The 19299-nt window shown below is 61.8% G+C and overlaps 3 protein-coding genes across 3 annotated transcripts in view; 1 reads left to right on the top strand and 2 right to left on the bottom strand.

The window, feature by feature from the left end:
• Positions 1–20: 20 nt before the first annotated feature.
• On the bottom strand, positions 21–3946 carry LOC125087826 (translation initiation factor IF-2-like). The gene is made up of 6 exons (XM_047708530.1): positions 3854–3946; positions 3089–3562; positions 2180–2564; positions 1411–1560; positions 808–943; positions 21–148 (listed from the first exon to the last, which is right to left on the bottom strand). The coding sequence occupies exons 1-6, from the start codon at positions 3944–3946 to the stop codon at positions 34–36; spliced, it is 1353 nt and encodes a 450-aa protein (XP_047564486.1). The 3' UTR covers positions 21–33.
• LRRC3 (leucine rich repeat containing 3) lies at positions 2971–5678 on the top strand. The gene is made up of 3 exons (XM_047718417.1): positions 2971–3114; positions 3791–5245; positions 5545–5678. The coding sequence occupies exon 2, from the start codon at positions 3945–3947 to the stop codon at positions 4716–4718; it is 774 nt and encodes a 257-aa protein (XP_047574373.1). The 5' UTR covers positions 2971–3114; positions 3791–3944; the 3' UTR covers positions 4719–5245; positions 5545–5678.
• A 12330-nt stretch (positions 5679–18008) lies between these two features.
• The window catches only part of TSPEAR (thrombospondin type laminin G domain and EAR repeats), a gene marked incomplete at its 5' end in the record, with an annotated part of 59130 nt that continues 57839 nt past the window's right edge, over positions 18009–19299 (bottom strand). The window contains one exon of the mRNA XM_047708516.1: positions 18009–18591. Within this exon, the coding sequence (XP_047564472.1) occupies positions 18438–18591 (154 nt within the window). The remainder of the gene's footprint in view (positions 18592–19299) is intronic.

Here is a 19299-nt window from a genome sequence, read left to right as displayed (position 1 = left end):
TCTTCTGTATGTGGCTGTCCAATTTTCCCAACATCATTTGTTGAGAGACTGTCTTTTTCCCATTGGACATTCTTTCCTATTTTGTCTAAGATTAGTTGATCGTAGAGTGGAGGGTCCATTTCTGGGTTCTCTATTCTGTTCCATTGATCTATGTGGAAAGAGACAATTCCTTGAGAGAGATGAACTATCAACATTCAGTCAAGGAAAAAATATAACCTCAGTAGCTCTATCTCTTTAAATAATGTATCAACATATAAAAAATGATACAGCATAACCAAGTGGGATTTATTCCAAGGACACAAGGTTAATTCAAAACTTGCCAATCAGTTAATATAATCTTCCATAAGGATATATTAATTTTTAAAAAGTTCTCAATGGGTGAAAAGACATTTGACAAAATTCAAAACACTTCCTGATTAAAAAAAACTCTCAGCAAACTAGAAATAGAAGATATCAACCTTAAAAATAAAACGACCAGCTATGTTACTAGCAAACTGAGTTTATTCAGGAATAGCAGAGGAATTGCAGTCTGGAGCGAGGCAAACTAAGGTGAGCCACAGGCAGTTCCAAAGAGACAAAGGGAAGGTCAGTTCTTATTTGGTTTCAGGAGAAAGTTGAGAAGGGCTGTTTTGAAGAGTTTATTGGGGAAAACAAGAGTTTGCGTTTGTGGCATTTCCTCATTGGTGGTAAGTGGTGGTTAGTTTGTGTGCCATTGCTAGGGCAGCGAGCGGTCTCCTTCCTTTTCTTAAGAGCAGGAGATTAAATTCCTATGGGGAAAATGTCCTCCTTCTTCAAGATAACGCTTACCTTCTCCTCCCTGGTGACGACGCAGGCTGTAAGGGCCAGGGCGTGCGTGAGAGTGCTTCTTCGGGGCTTCCTGACTCCATTTGCAAGAGGTTTCCTCTATTTTCACAAGGAAATGTCCTCTTACTGATAAGAACAGCTACCAAAAAAGAAAAAAAAATAAAAGAAAATCGACCACTAACATTATTTTTTAAAGACTGGATGCTCTCCAAGCTTGGGATGAACAAGGAGATACGCTCTCAGTCTTCCCATTCAGTATTGAACTAGAGGCCCTAGCCAAAGAAATTAGAGATTGAAGTAAAAGTCATCCAGTCTGGGAAAAAAAGAATACTCTTTTTATTTACAGATAGCACGATTGTATACGCAGAAAATCCTCAGGTATCTGTAAAAAAGTTACTAGAACAGATAAGCGATTTTAGCAAAGTTAAGATCAGTATACAAAAATCGGTTTTATCTCTCTATATTAGCATTTAGCAAGCGGAAACTGAAATAAAGATACCATTAACATAACATGAAATTACGAGAAGTAAGTATGACGGGAGACGCAAGACCGCAAAACAGGGCTGAAAGAAACAAAAGCAGTTCTGGATGAATGGGGAGGTATACCATGCTCATGGACCGAAGGACTCTGCATAGTCAAGGTATCAACTTTTTCAAACTGATGTCGGGATTCAGTGGGATCCCAACAAAACGCACCAGGCTTCTTTGCTGGAAGCCGACAAGCTGCTCTAACGCTCATGAGGAAGTGCGCAGCATCTAGGATAACGAAAAAGAACTTGATGCAGGAACAAAAAGTGGAGGGTGGTACTCCCTGACTCAAGAACCACAAAGCTACAGCAAGGAAGCCCGCTTGGAAAATTGGCATAAAAAGGAGCAGAGAGGCGTGCGCGCGGGCGGCTCCGTCGACTGAGCGCCTTACTGTTGATTTCTGCGCAGGTCGTGGTCTCAGGCTGGGGAGAAGGAGGCCCTGGTCCAGCTCCGTGCTCAGTGGGGGTCTGCACAGGATTCTCTCCCTCCCCCCACTCTCTAAATAAATGAGTAAAATCCTTTAAAGGACAAGCAAACAGACCGATGAAACAGAGCGCACGCGCACACACAGGACCGGGCATTGTAACAGAGGCACAAAGGCCGCCCAGCAGGGAGGGGTCAGTGCTGGAACAAACAGCCGGAAACAGGGTAACCGCAGGCAGAAACGAGCCACCTTGAGCTGGATCCCAAGTCGGATCCCAAACCGACCCCAGATGCATGGTCAGCCGAGACGCGCAGGCTGGGACATTTGCACAGCGCGTCACCGCCGCGTCGCGCCCCCGCGGACAGGTGCGGACAGCCGGGCGGGCGGAAGGAGCGCGAAATGGGCCACGACCGGACTCCGGACCTGCGAGCCCGGGCGCAGTGACCCGCAGTGACCCGCACGCCGCGCTCGCCTGGAGGCGGGGAAGGGGCCCCGGCCGGCGGCCGACTGCGGTGCCGGCCTTCGGCGCGCGGATGTCGGACGCGGCCAACGTCAGCGGGGCTTTAGGGTCACCACACCACGTGGCTCCCTGAAACCCCGAAGCCGGCTCCGGCCCCGCTGAAACGCGAGATGCCCGCTCACTCCCACTCCGCAGCCCAGGTCCGCGGCCGGACGCAGCCCCGCGAAGCCCCAACCGCGCCCACCAGCCTGGGCCGGGCGCGGGGCAGCGGACCGCAGGGATGCTTTGCCTCCAGCCGCAACCAGAGCCGCACGGGCAGGGGCGGGGTCTGCGGCCGCACGGCCCGCCCTCAGCCGCCGCTCACAGCCCCTGTGATCTCCACCCCCGCCCCACCCCGCTCGCGTCCAGCAGACCCCACACTTCACCCCGGCCCCGCCCCAGGCCCGGCCCCGCCCCAGGCCCGGCCCCTGGTCTTCCGGCACCGTCCTGGCCACGCCCATCCAAGACCCCGCCCGATTCCCCCCCTCCACCGCCTCAGGCCCCGCCCCATCTTGCCTCACAGCTCCGCCTCAAGCCCCGCCCCGTCCCAGATTCCGCCTCAAGCCCCGCCCAGCCTCTCCGCTGCCTCAGGCCTCGCCTCCAGACCCCGTCCAGTCCCGCCTCACAGCTCCGCCTCAAGCCCCGCCCCGCCTGCAGGCCCCGCCCCGCCCCGCCCTCGCAGCCCCGCCCCCGGGCCCCGCCCCCGCCCCGCGGAGCCGCAGGCGGAGCCGCGTGTGTCCCGAGCGGCCGCCGCGGTGGGCTCAGGCCCGGGGTCGCCTCCGCGCCGGGGTGTGGCTCCGGGTCGGGCTTCGAGTGCTGGGAGCCCCGCCCACAGCGGCCTCCAGACGCAACCGTGCAGGTAAAGCTCCCGCCGCGCCCGCCCGCCGCCCGGGGTCGCGGGGTCGCGGGTCTGGGGTCTCGGCCCCGCCCTGCAGGCCCGGCGCGCGGCCCCGCCACTCCACGCCCCAGCGCGGCCGCGCGCCACGGCTTGGCTTTTCTCCTTTCCCTTCCTGCTCCGGCACAAGCGAGAGGCTGGGCGCCGCCCCCGGCCGCGTGCTCGCCCCCGCGGGTGACAAAGAAGGGCTCCGGATGCGGGCGGCCCCGCGCGGGGTGTCGGGGGGCAAGCGCTGGTCCCCGACAGCCGCCGCCCCGGCCACCGCCGCCCGCCCGGCGGGCCCCGAGCGCGCCCCGCGGGTTTGCCGGTTCCGCTGCCCGCACCCCGGAGAACCCTGCGGCCTCTCTTCCAGTTTCCAGCCGCGGGGGTTCGAGCGGCGGCCCCTGGCCCGGCCGAGCCGGCCCCTGCTCGCCTAGGTGTGCCCTGGGTGTGTCCGGCGTTCCTGGACCCAGCCAGCGGTCAGCGCGACCGGCCCTTGCTCTTCTGGGTGGCCTTGGGAATCTGGAAATAAGTTAGAGACACCCCGACCCGCTGGTCAGACGCCTCAGGGTGCCCGTGACATCTCCCCCCAAAGTCAGAGTGTGCCCTGGGGCTCCCTGCGGGACCGCTGTCCACGACACTGATCGCTGCCCTCTTTTAGAGCCAGAGAACACGCTGCCCCTCGTGCCGACGGAGGGAGTGTTGATGCCCGCGCGACAGTCACCTGCACAGCAGCGGCTGCGGGAGTGAGGGAGAACGCAGGTCTGCGGCCCCCCGAGGGAGGAGATTGCCCTCTGTCCCCAGGTGTGGTCAGCATGAGCCCCGTGGGCAAGCAGAGCCCCTCGTCTCTGCCCGTCCCCTCGGGAGGGTCCTGCCTCATCCTCTTCTTCTGCCTGCGCCTGGGCGCGTCCTGCCCGCAGAGCTGCCAGTGCCCTGAGCACGCCGGGGCCGTGGCCGTCCACTGCAGCGCGAGGGGCCTGCAGGAGATCCCCAAGGACATCCCCGCCAACGCTGTGCTCCTGAAGCTGGATGCCAACCAGCTCAGCCACATCCCTAACGGGGCCTTCCAGCACCTGCACCAGCTGAGGGAGCTGGACTTGTCCCAGAACCTCATCGAGACCATCGGCCCCGCCGCCTTCTCGGGCCTGGCCGGGGGCCTGCGGCTGCTGGACCTGTCCCGTAACCGCATCCGCAGGATCCCCAAGGACGCCCTGGGCAAGCTGAGCGCCAAGGTCCGCCTTTCCCACAACCCCCTGCACTGCGAGTGTGCGCTGCAGGAGGCCCTGTGGGAGCTCAAGCTGGACCCTGAGTCCGTGGACGAGATCGCCTGCCACACGGCCGCGCAGGAGGAGTTCGTGGGGAAGCCGCTGATCCAGGCTCTGGACTCCGGGGTCAGCTTCTGCAGCACCCACCGCAAGACCACGGACGTGGCCATGCTGGTCACCATGTTCGGCTGGTTCGCCATGGTGATCACCTACGTCGTGTACTACGTGCGCCAGAACCAGGAGGATGCCAGGCGGCACCTGGAGTACCTGAAGTCCCTGCCCAGCGCCCCCGCATCCAAGGACCCTATCGGCCCCGTGCCCTAGTGCCCGCTGGACGAAGCAGAGCAGCACTTGTCCCCCGTCACTTCCGTAGCAGGTGACGGCTGACCCGCGCTTTTTGGGCCCCGAGCAGTGGGTCCTCACAGCCCCCCCCCCACAGAGCCCTCCCCTGCGTTGCACTGAAGTCACCGCGCCCCACATCAAGTCCAAAACGTGACTATCGGGCCCTTGCACGGACCAGGAAGCCAGAGCTCGGAGAAGCAGCGTTGCCCCCAGCCACAGTCAGGCAGTGACCCCGTAGGGACTTCAAACCAGGCCATCTGTCAATGACATTCCGTGTCCCTTGAGCTCTGCCGGCCTCATCCGTGTGGTGCCTGGAGGGTGTGAGTTGCACTCCGAGAAGCAAGGCTCCGGTCCACGCGCATGAGGTCAGCCCGCAGACGGCAGGGTGTAGACTCCTCTGCGGAAGGCAGAACTGACTTAGCTTGTCCCCCGGGTAGTACTTCCAGAACGCATGTGACTGCAGAACTCTTTCCAGAGCAAAGTAGTAGAGACCAGGTTTTTCTCGAGAGGTAAGTGCAAAGTGCAGTTCAAACTAACCTTTGAACAACTTTGTTTATTCTCAGAGTGTTGCCAAGAGGAACACGTGTGCCAAGATTCCAGCCGGGGAGAGGGGGCTCCCAAACCAAGAAAACCACGGATAGAAACCTGAGAAGGGCCCAGAGTGGATCTCCGGGGGGCGGGGTGTGGTGTGTCCCTGCCCCGAGTGCCGCCACCGTCTGTGCCTGGTCTGGGGGGAGGCCTGGCGTCCTGGGTCTGGAGCGTGCCTCGCCCCTCTACTCACGGAGTCCGAAAGCTGCTTCTTCTCCAGGACAGGAGGACAGCTGTCGGCGTGTCCGGGCCGGTCAGCGGGACGCTGCCTTACCTCCAGCAACGGGAAGTCTCTGCCTAGCTCCCTGCCCCCCCCCCTCCTCCGCCCGTCTTCACCTCTGCTGCCGGGAACCTCAGAACCTCAGAGCTAAACTCTCTCTCTCTCTCTCTCTCTCTTTAACTCACACTCCCTCAGCCATGCCCCTTGACGTTCAGGGTACATGTTACCTGCACTTACATAGCGTGAGCCGTCTTTCTAGTTTTATTTTTTGATGTCTTTTGTAAGAGTACTTATTTTTAAATTGCTTCAGGTGTGTGGGGGGAGAGCGCAAATAGGGATAAATTGCTTATGAACTGAAGGTATGTGCAGGTTCCGAACCTCATGAAGCAGATGCTTAGAAGGAATTGCAACAGAGGGTGGTTTGCACCCAGAGAGCGTCCCGTGACCTCAAGTGGACCTTGAACGGGGATCCCGTCATGCCACGATTCAGAGATGCAGGCCGCACAGCTGATGCGCAGAAGGCCCCTCCACACAAGGTCCTGATTTTTCCAGTGATGCCCCTGAATACGTCCCACAGGCTAGCACCCTGCTTCTGTGCCCACTGCCCAAGCCAGGGGTGCGGGAATGGAGGGCGGGGCCTTAGCTCTGGGGCGGGGGCACCTGTCCCCCTGCCTGGAAGCTCACCATTTCCTCTTACGCCGGAATCAGCCCAGAGCCTGGGTTCCACCCAATACAGGCTCTTCGTGGAGGGCGGGTGTATGGGGAGTGTGGGGTGGCGCTGCCCCTTTCCAAGGACCCCGGACACACCAGGGCTGCCGGGCCCTCCTGGCCTTTCTGGGATCACCCTTCACGGGGAGGCATCCCAGAGTGGACACCTCCCTCCAGGGAACCCCACCAGGTCCCTAAACTCCAGGACCGCGGAGCTCCTTCCTGCTCATGGGAGCTCATAGCCCTGGTACCGGGGAGCCCTCTGCTCTCCCCTTTCCCCCCTCCCTTTCTCTCCCCTTGAGGGACGCCTCAGGACGACACCCCAGCTGGGCCCAGCCCCTGCCTTGCTGCCACGTGTGGGCGCATATCCCTGGAAGCCCCCGTGGGCCCTACAGCTGACTCAGCCCGCACCCCGGCCCTGAAATCTGTAGAGACTGGGGCGGGGGACAGTCAAGCTGGCCTCGTTGACAGAATCAGTGTTGACAGTGTCAGGTACGGGACAAAGGGGGTTCCTGTCTGTCGGGGTGGGGGGTCACAGCCCTATGGGACACAGGTGGCCCCTGACTCTCACTGTGATCCGAATGGGGACTCTCAGAGCACTTTATACAGACACACGGCCTGGGCTGCTGAGCGCCCTGGCCACAGGAGGTAACGCTTCACAGGTCAGGGGTCAGGGCAGGGTGACTTTGGGGCTCCCCATGGGGCAGGGAGCTGGAACAGCCACCCCTGCTTGGGGGGTAACAGGGCCTCCCTTCCTTCCCATGGGGGTCGGTGTTGGCACTCTGGCTTTGAGGGAGACCTCAGGGCCAGCGAGGGGAAGAGGGCCAGGGAGGCGCTGGTGGAACCGGTGGGGGCCTGGTCGCCCAGCCCAGCTGGTCTGGTTGGGCTGCTCCCTCGGTCCCCAGTCTCTCCACCGGTGCTCCTGGTATCAAGAGCCCCACCCCGACCCTGACCCTAGGAGGGGGCACCCTAGGAGGGTGCCTCCTGGCACCCCAGGCTCCCTCCTCTTGGGTTTCGGGTTCACTCCCTCGGGTGGCCCAGTGTTAGGGATGGGCCATCCTGGCACTCAGGGGCTCTCCGTGCTGGGGTCGGGGGGCTCCCAGCTCTGCTCCTGAAGCCCTTCCCAGGCCACTCCTGGGAGCTGCCTGCGGGCTGTAGGAGGCAGGACGGGCACCCCAGGATGGCTGTGGGGCCAGGACTGGGGGCGCTGGCCCCTGCGGACATGGAACAGCTTCCCTTGTTCACCCTACCCTACAGCCTGGAACCCAGGGGCCACCTCCCCCTGCAGGGCCACCAGTCCCCAGCTTGGCCTGCAGCGGGGCGGGAGGGACAGTTTTAAAGTGGATGTGAGTTTGGGGAAGCCTGGCCTGGATGTGTTTCCTAATGGACAGTGGCTGCGGGTAGGAGATGAAGGGGTTCCGGGGGTTAAAGGGTCGGCCACAGGCGCAGCCCAGGGGCGGCTAGCATTCCCACAGGGGTCTAAGGCCTGTGTGCAGGGGGGCTGGAGTGGGGCTGGGCTGAACTGCAGAGCTCCACCCAGGGCCAGCAGAAGGCCATCGGCAAAGTCAAGCCAGGGTGCGAGGCGCGCTCTCCTGGGAGTTCTGAGTGGCACAGCGGGGCCCCGGCCACGGGCACCGGGACCCCCTCGGTGCATGCCCCACTGGCCCTGCCTGGCTGGCTGCTGGCTGGCTCCCCCAGACTCCGGAGTCCGGCATCGAGCTCCCCACAAAGCATGTATGCGAGGCTTTGATTCTGGACCGGTCCCCTGGGGAGGAGGCGGGGCTGCTCGGGCAGTCCCCGGCAGAGATGGAACATTCTGGAGTGGTGGGAGCTCCCAGCGCAAGCAGGGAGCATGGTTTCTGGAGCCATCTTTCTGGAAGCTGGGTCTCAGGTCTGACTCACTGTCCTCCCCACTGCCCCTGAACTCTCAGTAAACCTCGTTGTGCTTAAGTCCTCTGGAGTGGATTCTGTTATCGGTTCCCCTGTGGCCCGCCTGACCCAGATCCCCTCTCCCCTCCCTGCCTTTCCAAAGAGGTCCCCTGATGCAGGAACCAGCGCTCTCTCCCGGTCAGTGCGGTTCTTCCTGCGGGAATGGTGCCCCCCCCCTTTTTTTTCATGTAGAAACTCGTTTTTTTGTAGCTTTACCTTTTCTAGAAGTTTAATGTAAGTGGAATCCTTTGAACACAAAACTGTTATCGCACTGAGAAATTACCGTGGCTCTCCAGTGCCATTCAGCGGCCACACGTGCCTGACCGTCTCTAAATTTTGGGGTTGGTTTGGGTCGGTGGCTCCATCAAGGACAGACAGCGCACCTGCCTGGCATGGCCACTGGGCTCGTTGCATGGAAAGGCTCCTCCCCCATCCGTCCTCGCTTCCCCACAGTTCTGTGGTCGTCCTGTGACCCGCCTCCACTGTCTGCATTTTGCTGTGTGTCCTGCTGTGGCGTTAAGTTTGTTCCTCCATCCCCGTTCCTGGGAACCTGGTGGTTCTGTTTGCTTTTCCTAGCAAGGCGGCGCTGTGGGTGGTGGTGTGCCCTTCTGCGAGGGTGTGGTGTGAGCAGCCTCCCACGATCAACGCCGAGGGTTGCTACCTCCCTGGGGCCCCTGCCCACAGATTCTCAGCTCTGTGGCCCCTTCCCCATCTGTCAGCCGCAGCAGCCTCACACACGGGTTCTCCGGTGGCCGTGTCATGTGGCAATGGGAGGGTGAATGTGTGGTTCTTCATCAGTTTTCAAAAGAAAGAGTTGGGTCCTCTGAAAACGACCAGTAATTTTGAAAGCATCGTTGTGCAGGAGTTTCAACACAGACTGGGTTTCAAACCGCTTGGCTTCCTTCCCTGGGTGAAGCTCGAATCAGCCGCTGGGCAGGCGGGACCCTCCCCGTACGGGCCGAGTCTGGTGGGCGGCCCCCAGCTGGGACCCCGCGTTCTTGCCCTGCACCTCCCCTGCCGGGCTCAGCTGCTGCTCTGGTCCTTTCTGCGTGGTGACGTTGCTAGACCCCTGTGCCCAGGGGACCCTTGTGCCCAGGCCCGTCTGGTGGAGAGAAAAGTCAGCCTTGGGTTCAGATGGATGCTTCCAGCTCGAGCCCGGGCTGCAAGGTCACCCTCACTGCCTGACCCTGTGCCCCGCCCCAGGCACCGGGCACCCAGCAAGCCCGCTCTGCCTTCCCCTCCTCTCCCCTCCTTGTGAGCCACAGAGACTTCCGTGTCCTCATCCCAGGAGCCTGCGAGGATGGAAGACGACAGGGCCAGGAACTGAGAAGAGCTGGAGGGAATGCAGGCACCTCTGGACAGACGCCAGGGAGGGGAGGGAGCAGATCCTCTCCTGGAGCCTCCAGAAGGAACCGGTCCTGCCCAGCCGGCGTTTAGCCCCGTGGAGCCCGGTCCGGGCTTCTGGCCTCCAGAACTGCATTGTCTAGGCGAGTAGGTGTGTGGCACTTTGTAGAGCAGACTCAGGGGACGGACACAGCCCTCACTTTGAGAGTGGCCGGCGTGGCCAGAGCAGATGGCCGCCCGTGCCCAGTGGCCGCCCTACTCACCATCTCCACCTCTGAGTTCTCGGGGCCAGTGTGCCCTTCAGCCCGTGGCCAGGTGACCCGGGAGCTCACGTCACCTGTTGGCCTCACTCCCTTTCCAGAGGAAGGGCCCCCAGGGAGCGGGCAAGGCCACAGCGTGGGGATGCAGCAGGGTGGCCCCACAGACCACATACACGCTCAAACGCGCGTGCCCCACGACACAGGCACACGACACAAACATGTTCACACGCACAGTCCTACACCCCCACGTGCAAGCACTCACACTCACTACACACACACGCCAGGCAAGCACACTCCCGTGCATGGTTGCACACACACAGTCTCGCGGGGTCACACACCCCTCACTCTCACGCACACACACCCCCGGACAGGTGCGCCCTGCCCCCACCCCCACCTCGCGTCGTTTCTCAGAGGCCCCTCTGCCTCGGGCACGCAGGCTGGAGAGGGAGAGCTTTGCCCCAGTCTAACCTGGGGCATCTGGGCAGATGCTGGGGGCTTGGTGAGCCGGGCTGGGAGTGGGGTGCAGGGCAGGGCGGGCACACGAGCAGGGACAGGGGGTTTGACCCCGCTTTGGGACAGGCCTGGGGGACAGGAGCTGAGGAGCAGAGTCAGGAGGGTGCCCAGCCCTGCAGAAAGTGGGCAGGAGGTGTGCAGCAGCCCTCAGGCCCCCGGCAGGCCCAGCACGAGGCTGCCTGCCAGGCCGGGACCGCAGCGGTGCGGGGCACCAACCAGCCTGCTCCCCAGCACGCCCCGCAAATTCTCCCAGGGGCCCCGCGTGGTCGAGAGCATTTCCATTTTCAGCTGGGAAACTGAGACTGCAAGGTCTGGAGGAGACCAGTGCCCAATTGGAGCCGCCGGGTGGGGGCCAGGCCTCGCAGGAATCTGGGCCTCCTGACGCCCGGGCCTGGAAGTTCTCACTTGGGAGGGACAGGCCCAAGGGCTGTCAACACAGAGGTCGGCCGGGTTTCGCCTGGGGTCAAAGCACAGTGCGGGGGGAGGGGGTGAGGAGAGCAGTGCCCCGTCCAGGGGCCCAGCGAGGCCCGGCATGCAGGGTGGCCTGGGGGGAGCGGGCACAGGGCTGGCGGCCAGGCCGGCCACCGGGCGCTGCTGGTGACGTCGGCTGTCAGAAGTGGCTACGCGCCAGCTGGGCAGCTGTGCAAAGGACATGGGGGCACAGTGGCTATAGCCGGTCCAGGGTCCCCTGGGCTGGCGGGCACCCAGCTGAGCTGTGACCTGGCCGCCGCGCAGCTGTGGACGGCAGACAGACATGGGCACCGTCCCCGAAGCCTCAGCAGCCAGGCAGATGGAGAGCGCGTGCGGGGAAAGTGGGGGACTGTGCGTCCACCCAGCTCGCAAGCGACTGTGGCCGCCGTGGCTCCAGGACAGAGTCTGCCGGGCCCGGATGTCGCCCCTGGAAACTTTCTTCCTGCGTCAAGCCCGCCAGGCTCCCAGCGCCCAGCCGGCCCGGGGCTGGTGAGGAGGCTCAGGGAGCCCTGCTGCCCTCCCCTCCTCCCCCTGCCCCCTCCCCTCCTCCCCTTCCTCCTCTCCCCTCCCACCTTCCCCTCCTCTTCCTGCCCCCTCCTCCCCCTCCTCCCCTCCTCACCCTCCCACCTTCCCCTCCTCCCCCTGCCCCCTCCTCCCCTCCTCACCCTCCCCCTGCCCCCTCCTCCCCCTGCCCCCTCCTCAAACAGACGCTTTTGTCAGGACAGTGAGGAGGACACTGGGGCATCTCTGAGCAGTGGTCATCTCGGTGCTGGACTTCCCTGAGGGCCAGTTGTCCGAGCCCGTATAGGGGGTGAGTCCCCCCCGCAGAGCTCTGAGAGCAGCCCTGGCCAGGCCCCACGGGGCGTTGTCCCTCCATCCACACGAGAGCTGCAACGGCCCCCTTGGAGGGGCACACACTGTCCGTCTCTCCTGAGCCCTCAGCCCTCCCGCTGCCTCACGCTCAGCCCGAAGCCCCTCTGCACCCACTGCAGGGCCCTGGCCAGGGTGGGCCGAGCTTGGCCAGGGGGCCGGGCCCTGCTGTGTCTGCGGGTTAGCGGTGTTGACCAGCGGGTGGCCATGTGTGTCGTTGGCCCGAGCCAGGTCCCCACCAGCTTCCCCTGCTCTGGGGTCTCTCCAGGGCCGGTCGCTGGAACTGCTGGGGCGAGGGCTGGGAACGGACACCAGGCCTCCTGTCCTTGCCCTGGACTGAGAATCAGAGCCCAGCAGTCGATGTCATAATAATTAGAACGCCGAGCCTGAGGTTTTCCAAGCCAGTAGCTTGCATTGCCAACAGAAGGAACCACTCTGCTGAGTTTTTAGCAGTGCGGCAGCCCCACGGGACAGATCGGGCAGGTCCTGTCACCCCGGAGCACCCGTCCCTGGGACACCCACGGTGACCTGGGCTGTAACTCCCCAGAATTCAAGCCTGTTTTCCTCTGCTGTGAATGTTTGCTCACGCCCTTTGCTCTGGTTCCTGCTAGGGCCTCGCATGTGCACTGGTGTGTGAGCTCCCTCCAGGCCTCGGGGAGCGAGTCAAGCCCTGATGGACCAGCAGGCTGGTATTTCAACTGTACTTTTCGATATTTTAAAAAAGTGCAACGTTATCTATTTGACAAATACGTAATCTTCCCTTTTCATTTATTGCCATTGTTTTTACGTCTAAAAAGTTTCCATCCAAATAGTAAAAAATCTCTTCTGGAATTTTTTATTTCTGACATCTATAACTTTAATGTTTCTGAATTTGTGCCAAGACCAAATCGAATTGGTTTAGTATAACTTAGTACATTCCAGAATGTTCTGTGGATCGCCCATTCACCCTCAAAAGCAGCAGTATTGGGACCTGGTCGTGGCATATGACACTTCTCAGTGACTTGGGAAACCGAGGCCATGCTAGATGTCACTGGAGGGTCTGTCCAGATCCTGACTCACCTCCCAGAGCCTGACTTTGTGGTTTCCTCAGACTTCATCTCTAAGGGGTTGGGACGGTTTCAACTGGGCTCTGTCTGCGCATGGGTGACCATCCGTCTCTGTGAAAGTCACACTCTGTTGCATGAGGCCTCGAGGGTCCTGACTAGACACAGCCCTGCCCCTCCCCCTGCACGGGAGCCCTCTCGGGGAACACACCGGGCTCTGGGACCCAGGCAGGGGGGTCTCAGCTGTTCATGCAGTGGAAGTGGGGGGGGGGGGGTCAAATCTCCTGGGAGTGCTGGGCCCTCAAAGATGCCCCCAGCTTTGAATCCCCAGAACCTGTCACTAGGTCCCACAGCAAGGTGGGGTTCGGGTTGCTGGCCAGGGGCCTTGGGAAAGGGACACTATCCTCTGTCGTCCAGATGGGCTTCGTGATGGTTGCAGGTGGAAGGGGGGCAGAAGAAAGTGACCCAGGCAGACGGCAGCGAGCCCCCCGCTGCTGGCCATGAAGGTGGAGGAGGAGCCCCCCCCCATGAGGAAAGCAGGCGGCTTCTAGAAGCTGGAGGAGACAGGAAGGGGTCGCCCTGGGGCCCCCAGGGGAGTGATGCTGCCGCCCACCCCTTGACCTTGGCCTAGTAAGACCCGGCTGGGCCCTCTGAGCCCCAGAGCTGTAAGATAGTACATTCTCGTTGCTTTAGGCCACTAGTGTGTGACTGTTTGCGACAGTGGCCACAGGAGGCCACCACAGGGCCAGCCCGCTGTTCTGTGGACCTGGCAGGCAGTGCCTGTCTTTCTGGCTCTCTGTTGTCCTCCCTCCGTGGAAGCCGACAAGCTGGGCTTGGGCCCTTGTACGCACTTCTGAGCCGACTGAACTTGTGAAATTCTCTCACTGTTTCTACCAGGTTCCCGCCGACCTCTCGTGTTTTTTCCCGGGCAAAGGGCAGACCGCCTGCGCTCCGGAGACACACAGCGACATGGGAGTCCCTGCGGGCCGTCAGGCTGAGAGTTCTCTCTGTTATCACGGGAACGGAAGACTTGAAAACGGCCAGGCCGTTGGAGAGCGGCTGGTGAGAAAGCTCTGCCCCTGGGTACGCGGTTCCAGAAGTGACCCCACGGGCCACGCACGGGGCTTGGTGACATCTGCTGCAGCCCCGGACGGGAAACCACCCAGAGGCTGGTCGGTAGGAGAACAGATACACAAGTGACGGACTTGTCATAGGAGGGAATAAAGCAACAAAAATGAGCAGTAAAATCAGCAATAAGAGGGTGCCTGAGGGGCTCAGCGGTGAGGCGTCTGCCTTCGGCTCCAGTCGTGATCTCGGGGTCCTGGGGGCTCCCTGCTCGGCAGGGAGCCTGCTTCCCTTCCTCTCCCTCTCCTTCTGTGCACTCTCTGTCTCAAATAAATAGGTAAATCCTTTAACGAAGTAAAATAAAGTCAGCAGTAAGAACAAACAAAGTGCCGATGTCATGACATGGATGAGTCTCCAGCCGGGGGGCAGAGGGCCGGGGGCGCGCAAGGCATCTCCACCGCGGGGAGGGCCGGAAGCCCCCAGGGAGCCTGCACCGCGGGGACCTCTCGGAGCCTGCAGTAAATGGCCCCACATATCCATAGGCAGAGCTAGACACGAAGGAGCAAACCCGCGTGTTCCAACTTCTCTGTTTTGTGTGGTAAAGTGCGAGCAGGTGAGAGAGACGGTGTCCTGGGTGCACTGGAGGTTGGGGTGGGGGCTTCTGTTGACCTGAGTCGGGGAGGGCCTCTCGCAGGGGCCGGATGAGGGAAAGCTGAGACAAGGGACGGAGAATGCCAGCCTGGAGGGGAGCAGGTGAATGACCCGCGGGCAGGGAGGTGGAGGCAGCCTGCGGGACCGGGTGGGGGCCAAGGAGAGGAGGAGACGGCGGGTCTGTGGGGCCTTGTTCACCCTGAGGAATCCGGGTTTTAACCCCCAGAGAGTTTAGTGGTGGCTGGACTGTGTGGTCATGTGCGTGTCCCCAGGCCCGGCAGGACAGCGGGCACATAGTGGGCACTCGGTGCGAGCAGTCGGCCATCACCACCCGGGCTGTCAGCCGGCACTGAGCTTCCGCAGAACCAGGCCCCGGGTCTGCCCGGGACATAGCCCTTGGCTAGGAGGGACCGGAAGACGTGTGCACAACTGTGTGTGTCTATGTGTGTACAGGTGTGGGGCATGCATACTTGTGCACATGTGAGCGTGTATACGTGTGCACGTGTGTAGGTGTGTGCAAGGTGTACGCTGGTGTGTGCCTGTGTGTGTGTGAGGGTGTTGAGTACGTGTGTGTGCATGGGTGTGTGTGAGCAGGTGCATATGGGGGTGTGTGTGAGATGTGAGCTGGTGTGTGCGCATGTGTGGGGTGTGAAAGTATGTACATGTGTGTGCGTGGGCATGCCTGAGCGAATGTGTATATGGGAGGTGTGTGTGTGTCTGTAGGTATGTGTGTAAGTGTGTTTTCAAGGTGTGCACGTGTGTGAATGGGTATGGGTGTGGGAGGCGTGTGCATGCGTGTGCGTGCCTGAGCAGATGTTTATAGGATGGTGTGCGTGTGTGTGTGTCTGAGTGTGTGTGGCAGACGCTGGGGTCCATGTTGGTGGTGGTGAGGTCCAGAGGCGTTTGGAAGAGGAACGCATCACGCTGGGAGCGACGACCGCGGTGGACGAGGCACTTGGCCCGCAGTCCTCCGCTTCCCGACCTGACAGACTGTGAGAGAGGCAGAGTCGCCTCCTGGCCAGACCCGGGGGACGGGTCGTGCTGAGCCTTGTTCCGGGGGGAGCCTGGGCCCGAGCAGGACCTGGAGAAGCTGCCTCGGACAGGATTTCTCCAGGAAATCCCGACTTCAAGACACGACCTTCTTTATCCCAGTGAAGACCCTTAGAGAGAACCCCATGGGTTCACAGACGATGTCAGCCCAGCAGACCCTGGAACGCCGCCCAGAGGAAACAGCGCGGCTGCCCGCGTGACAAGCACGTGGCCCCACAGGTGACACGCAGATTCACGTGGAGCCGCCCACAGCCCGGCAAACCTTCACCAACTGGACAGAAACCAGAGCGCTCACTGGAGAAGATGTAAATATTTTAAAAGCTGTTTTTTCTTTTTCAAAGATTTATTTATTTATTTGACAGACAGAGATCACAAGTAGGCAGACAGGCAGGCAGAGAGAGAGGAGGAAGCAGGCTCCCTGCTGAGCAGAGAACCCGATGTGGGGCTTGATCCCAGGACCCTGGGATCGTGACTTGAGCTGAAGGCAGAGGCTTTAACCCACTGAGCCACCCAGGTGCCCCGAAGATGTAAATATTTTAACGTTCAGCCCGTTTCCCCTCTTGTTTGCGTTCGTAACTTAAACAAACCTGGACTCACACTCAGGAGAACAGAGATCAGATACTGGGCCAAGGACGCGGTGGCGCTGTTTGCTGGCAAAGCTCCGTGCGGGGACGCGGTCGCTCCCGCTGCGTGTGCTGTGCGTCCCCAGCCGCCTTCCTCCCTGGGGGGACCGTCTCCGGCCCCGCGCCCCCCCCAGGGCGAGCCCCACGCCACAGCAACACCCGCCCGGCCGAGAGGAAGCTAGCTCACGTCTGTCCTGATCTCTCCAGGGAGAGAGAAGTTGTGGGATGGCGCAGCAGGCCCTTCCCCCACGGGTAAACCGAGGCTGGGTGACTGGGTCGTGGCACGTAGAACCAAACCCGAGGCGTCCTGGCTCCTGAGCGCTTTGTCCGCCAGGCCACTGTGCTGGCAGGGCTCCGCAGAATCGGTCCCGATGGGACGGGGCGGGAGGGACAAGGGCCTTGTCACAAGGACTAGGCGCAGAGGGTCTTGGAGGCTGTGAGGGCCGCCGGCCTGGGGGACGCCGGGCAGGGCCGAAGGTGCACCTCCCGTCTGGGGAATCCCCCTTCTCGGGAAGCCTGCTCTGTCCTTCCAACCCTCCCGCCCTGACTGGGGGGCCTGCGTTGCAGACAGCCGTCTGCTTTCCCCGGGGTCCTCTGAGTGGGGTTAACGTCACCCTGAAACACCCTCTGAGTCGACGCAGAATCATCGCAGGGTGGCTGCCCCGGCCTGTCATTGCCTCTGACTTTCTTCCTTGTGTTAAATCTCAGAAAAATCAGAGCTGCCCCCAGCAGACCCTAAGAGGGGCTCGTCCGCCACCACCGCTCCGCGGGGCGCAGACAGAGGGAGCGACCGGAGCTGGACACCCGCCGCGATCTGAACTTCACACAAAGCACAGACCTGCTCTAGTACGTGCTCTGGGCATTACTGGGGACGCGTGCAGACTGTGGTTTGTCTGTGGTTCTCATGTAACTAGGGTCCTGTCCTTTCATGTGGTGCCCTCGGCCTGCTGCCCCGGACCTGTGGACCCATGGCCATCACCACGGCCACATGGCTCAGACACCCTGGGGCCCCAGGACACACCCCCACCCCCGCCGCCCTTGCTGTTCTCCCTGGGAGGGACGTGCTGTCTGGGGTCAGCCCCAGCCCTCTCAGAGGCACATGGCCATGTATGGGCCCAAAGGGAGCTCTAGAAAAATCCCAGCTTCTGAAAATGAGGAGGGCCCAGGTCTCTTGCAATCCCCGTCTGGCCCAGCCTGAGATGCTGCAGACCCCGCTTTCCTTCCTGGGAGTGGGGAAGCGCCCTCGGGTCTCACACGGATGTGGTCCCGGGAGCCAGGCTTCAGCCGGCTGGAGTGGCACCGCGCGCCTTGCTCTGGGATCCTCAGCAAAGATCACTGAGAATTTCAAGACGGAAGTGACAGAGCATTTAACCAAGTGTGGGCCCCTGAGCAGCCTGGCTCCATGTCCCCTCCCAGGCCTTCGTTCTCCCAGAATTGGTGGTCGTGGGTAATGGAACAGGCCTGGCTCAACCCCACCCCTGGTCTCTTGCCCGTGTGTGGACTCCCTGGACTCCACGGGGCTCCCCAGCAGAGCTTCTGGCAAGTAGCACTGATTTCCATCCAGGAGGCCTTCCTGGTGGTGATGGTGCCTCCCCTCCTCCCCCAGGTTCCCAGAGCAGGAGGCCCTGCCGGTTGTAGGGCTGGGGCATCAGACATGGGGCAGCCGAGTGAGCGATGGCCCAGAGGCGGCACTCCAGGTCCAGCCTGCATGGCCATGAGGCCAGCCGTGGTGATCAGGGAGCCGGCGGGCGTACACAGACACACGGGCCCCAGGGATGGGCCCTGTCCCCCACGGGTGGGACACGTGACCCACACCCCTGCCCGTTCCTTGCTTCAACCTACCCCCACTGCCTTCTGGGGAAACTGAGGCCAGGGGCACCAGCTCCCTGTAGAGGACAGGTGGTGTCCAGCTGGGTGACTAGAGCCTCAGGGTCACACCCCCCTGCGGTGGCAGGTGCGTCCTGCTCCCGTGACCTGTCCACGAAGAGCTGTCCCCCGGACACATGCAGACACTGCCACGCTTTGGGTAGAAGCACCATAAATATATTTCTGCGTAGATAGGACACGATAAATAGTTGGTAGAAAATGACATCAGCACGGAGCCCGCTCCGCCAGGGCTGGCCAGGGCTGTGGACGGGGGCCCCGCGGGTGCTGAGGTAACGTCTGGTGGGAACTTTCCTATAAGAGAAATCCCCACGGGATGCGCAGCCTTGCAGGGCAGCCCGGGGCTTCCGAGACCCGCCTGCCAGCCGCCCGGTCCGACGCCGTGGTGCCCAGGGCAGCGGGTGGGCGGCCGTCCCTGCCAGGTGTGGGCTGGGGACAGGGACCACGGGCTTCCCGAGGCCTCCGGGGGGTGCAGGGGGCCGTCAGCCCGTCCTTAGCTTCAGGACACGGGAGCGTGGTTCCTTGGCGCTGGAGTAGACGAGGTAGGAGCCGGCTGCCGTGCGGAACGCCTCCCAGTCCCTGCAGCCAAAGGTCGGGAGGCTGTGCACAGCCACGAAGCCCTCGTAGCCCTGCCACCTGTGGGAGACACAGCGTCAGCCCCACCCCTGCTGGTACCTCATAGCCCTGCCACCTGCGGGAGACACAGCGCCAGCCTCACCCCTGCAGGTTGACCAGGGAAGCGCAGCGTTGCCCTCTCTAGGCCTGCACCTGTCCCTCCAACCCCTGGGTGCCCCTGGGTGCCTCTCCCTGTGCCTACGCAAGGGAAACTCAGCCTATTCAGCTTACGAAGAGGGAAACTGAGGGCCGGAAGGGGCCCCCTACCCTGTCCAAGACCCTGTAGCTCCTCATGTCCAGCCTGGATCCTGCCAGCCCAGAGTGCCCGCAGATACCCCCATGGGCGGGGGACATGGTTGGGATCCCGGCCGTGCCAGAAGGTTGGTTGTTGGCGCTGAGCTGGGACCTCCCCCTCCTCCTGGGGCCGGTGTGGATGGTGAGCCCCCCACGCATGCCTGTCACCACACAGGCGTGGAGTCCCTCTGTTTTCAAAGGAGGTAGCAGCTCCTGGCACAGCACCGGGCGACCCGGCCCTGACCCCCGACCCCGTCCATCGGGCCACCCGCAGAGTCAGCGGTTCTGGTCTGTGCCCCCAAAAGGGATCTGCGGGCGTGTGGAGTCCCCAGGGCAGGGCGCTGGGGCCGAGCGCGGGAGGGTTTTCATCTGGACACTCGTTAGGGTGACTTGTGGGGAGGCCGGGAGGCTCCTGTCCCCACAGCCCAGTGCGCC

Source organism: Lutra lutra, chromosome 1 (assembly GCF_902655055.1).
Source record: "Lutra lutra chromosome 1, mLutLut1.2, whole genome shotgun sequence".
In the NCBI taxonomy this organism is placed as follows: domain Eukaryota; kingdom Metazoa; phylum Chordata; class Mammalia; order Carnivora; family Mustelidae; genus Lutra; species Lutra lutra.
The sequence above is the reverse complement of the archived record's forward strand: the minus strand, read 5'-3'. Positions and strand labels throughout refer to the sequence as shown.

What these genes read in the sequence shown, in the direction of transcription:
- LOC125087826 (XM_047708530.1), bottom strand. Translation starts at nt 3,946, where the DNA reads ATGCTGACCACACCTGGGGACAGAGGGCAATCTCCTCCCTCGGGGGGC. An exon ending in CACTGCGCCCGGGCTCGCAG is followed by an intron (nt 1,561 to 2,179) that starts GTCCGGAGTCCG and finishes TCGTTATCCTAG; the next exon opens with ATGCTGCGCACTTCCTCATG. An exon ending in TCCTTCGGTCCATGAGCATG is followed by an intron (nt 944 to 1,410) that starts GTATACCTCCCC and finishes CTTTTTTGGTAG; the next exon opens with CTGTTCTTATCAGTAAGAGG.
- LRRC3 (XM_047718417.1), top strand. Translation starts at nt 3,945, where the DNA reads ATGAGCCCCGTGGGCAAGCAGAGCCCCTCGTCTCTGCCCGTCCCCTCG.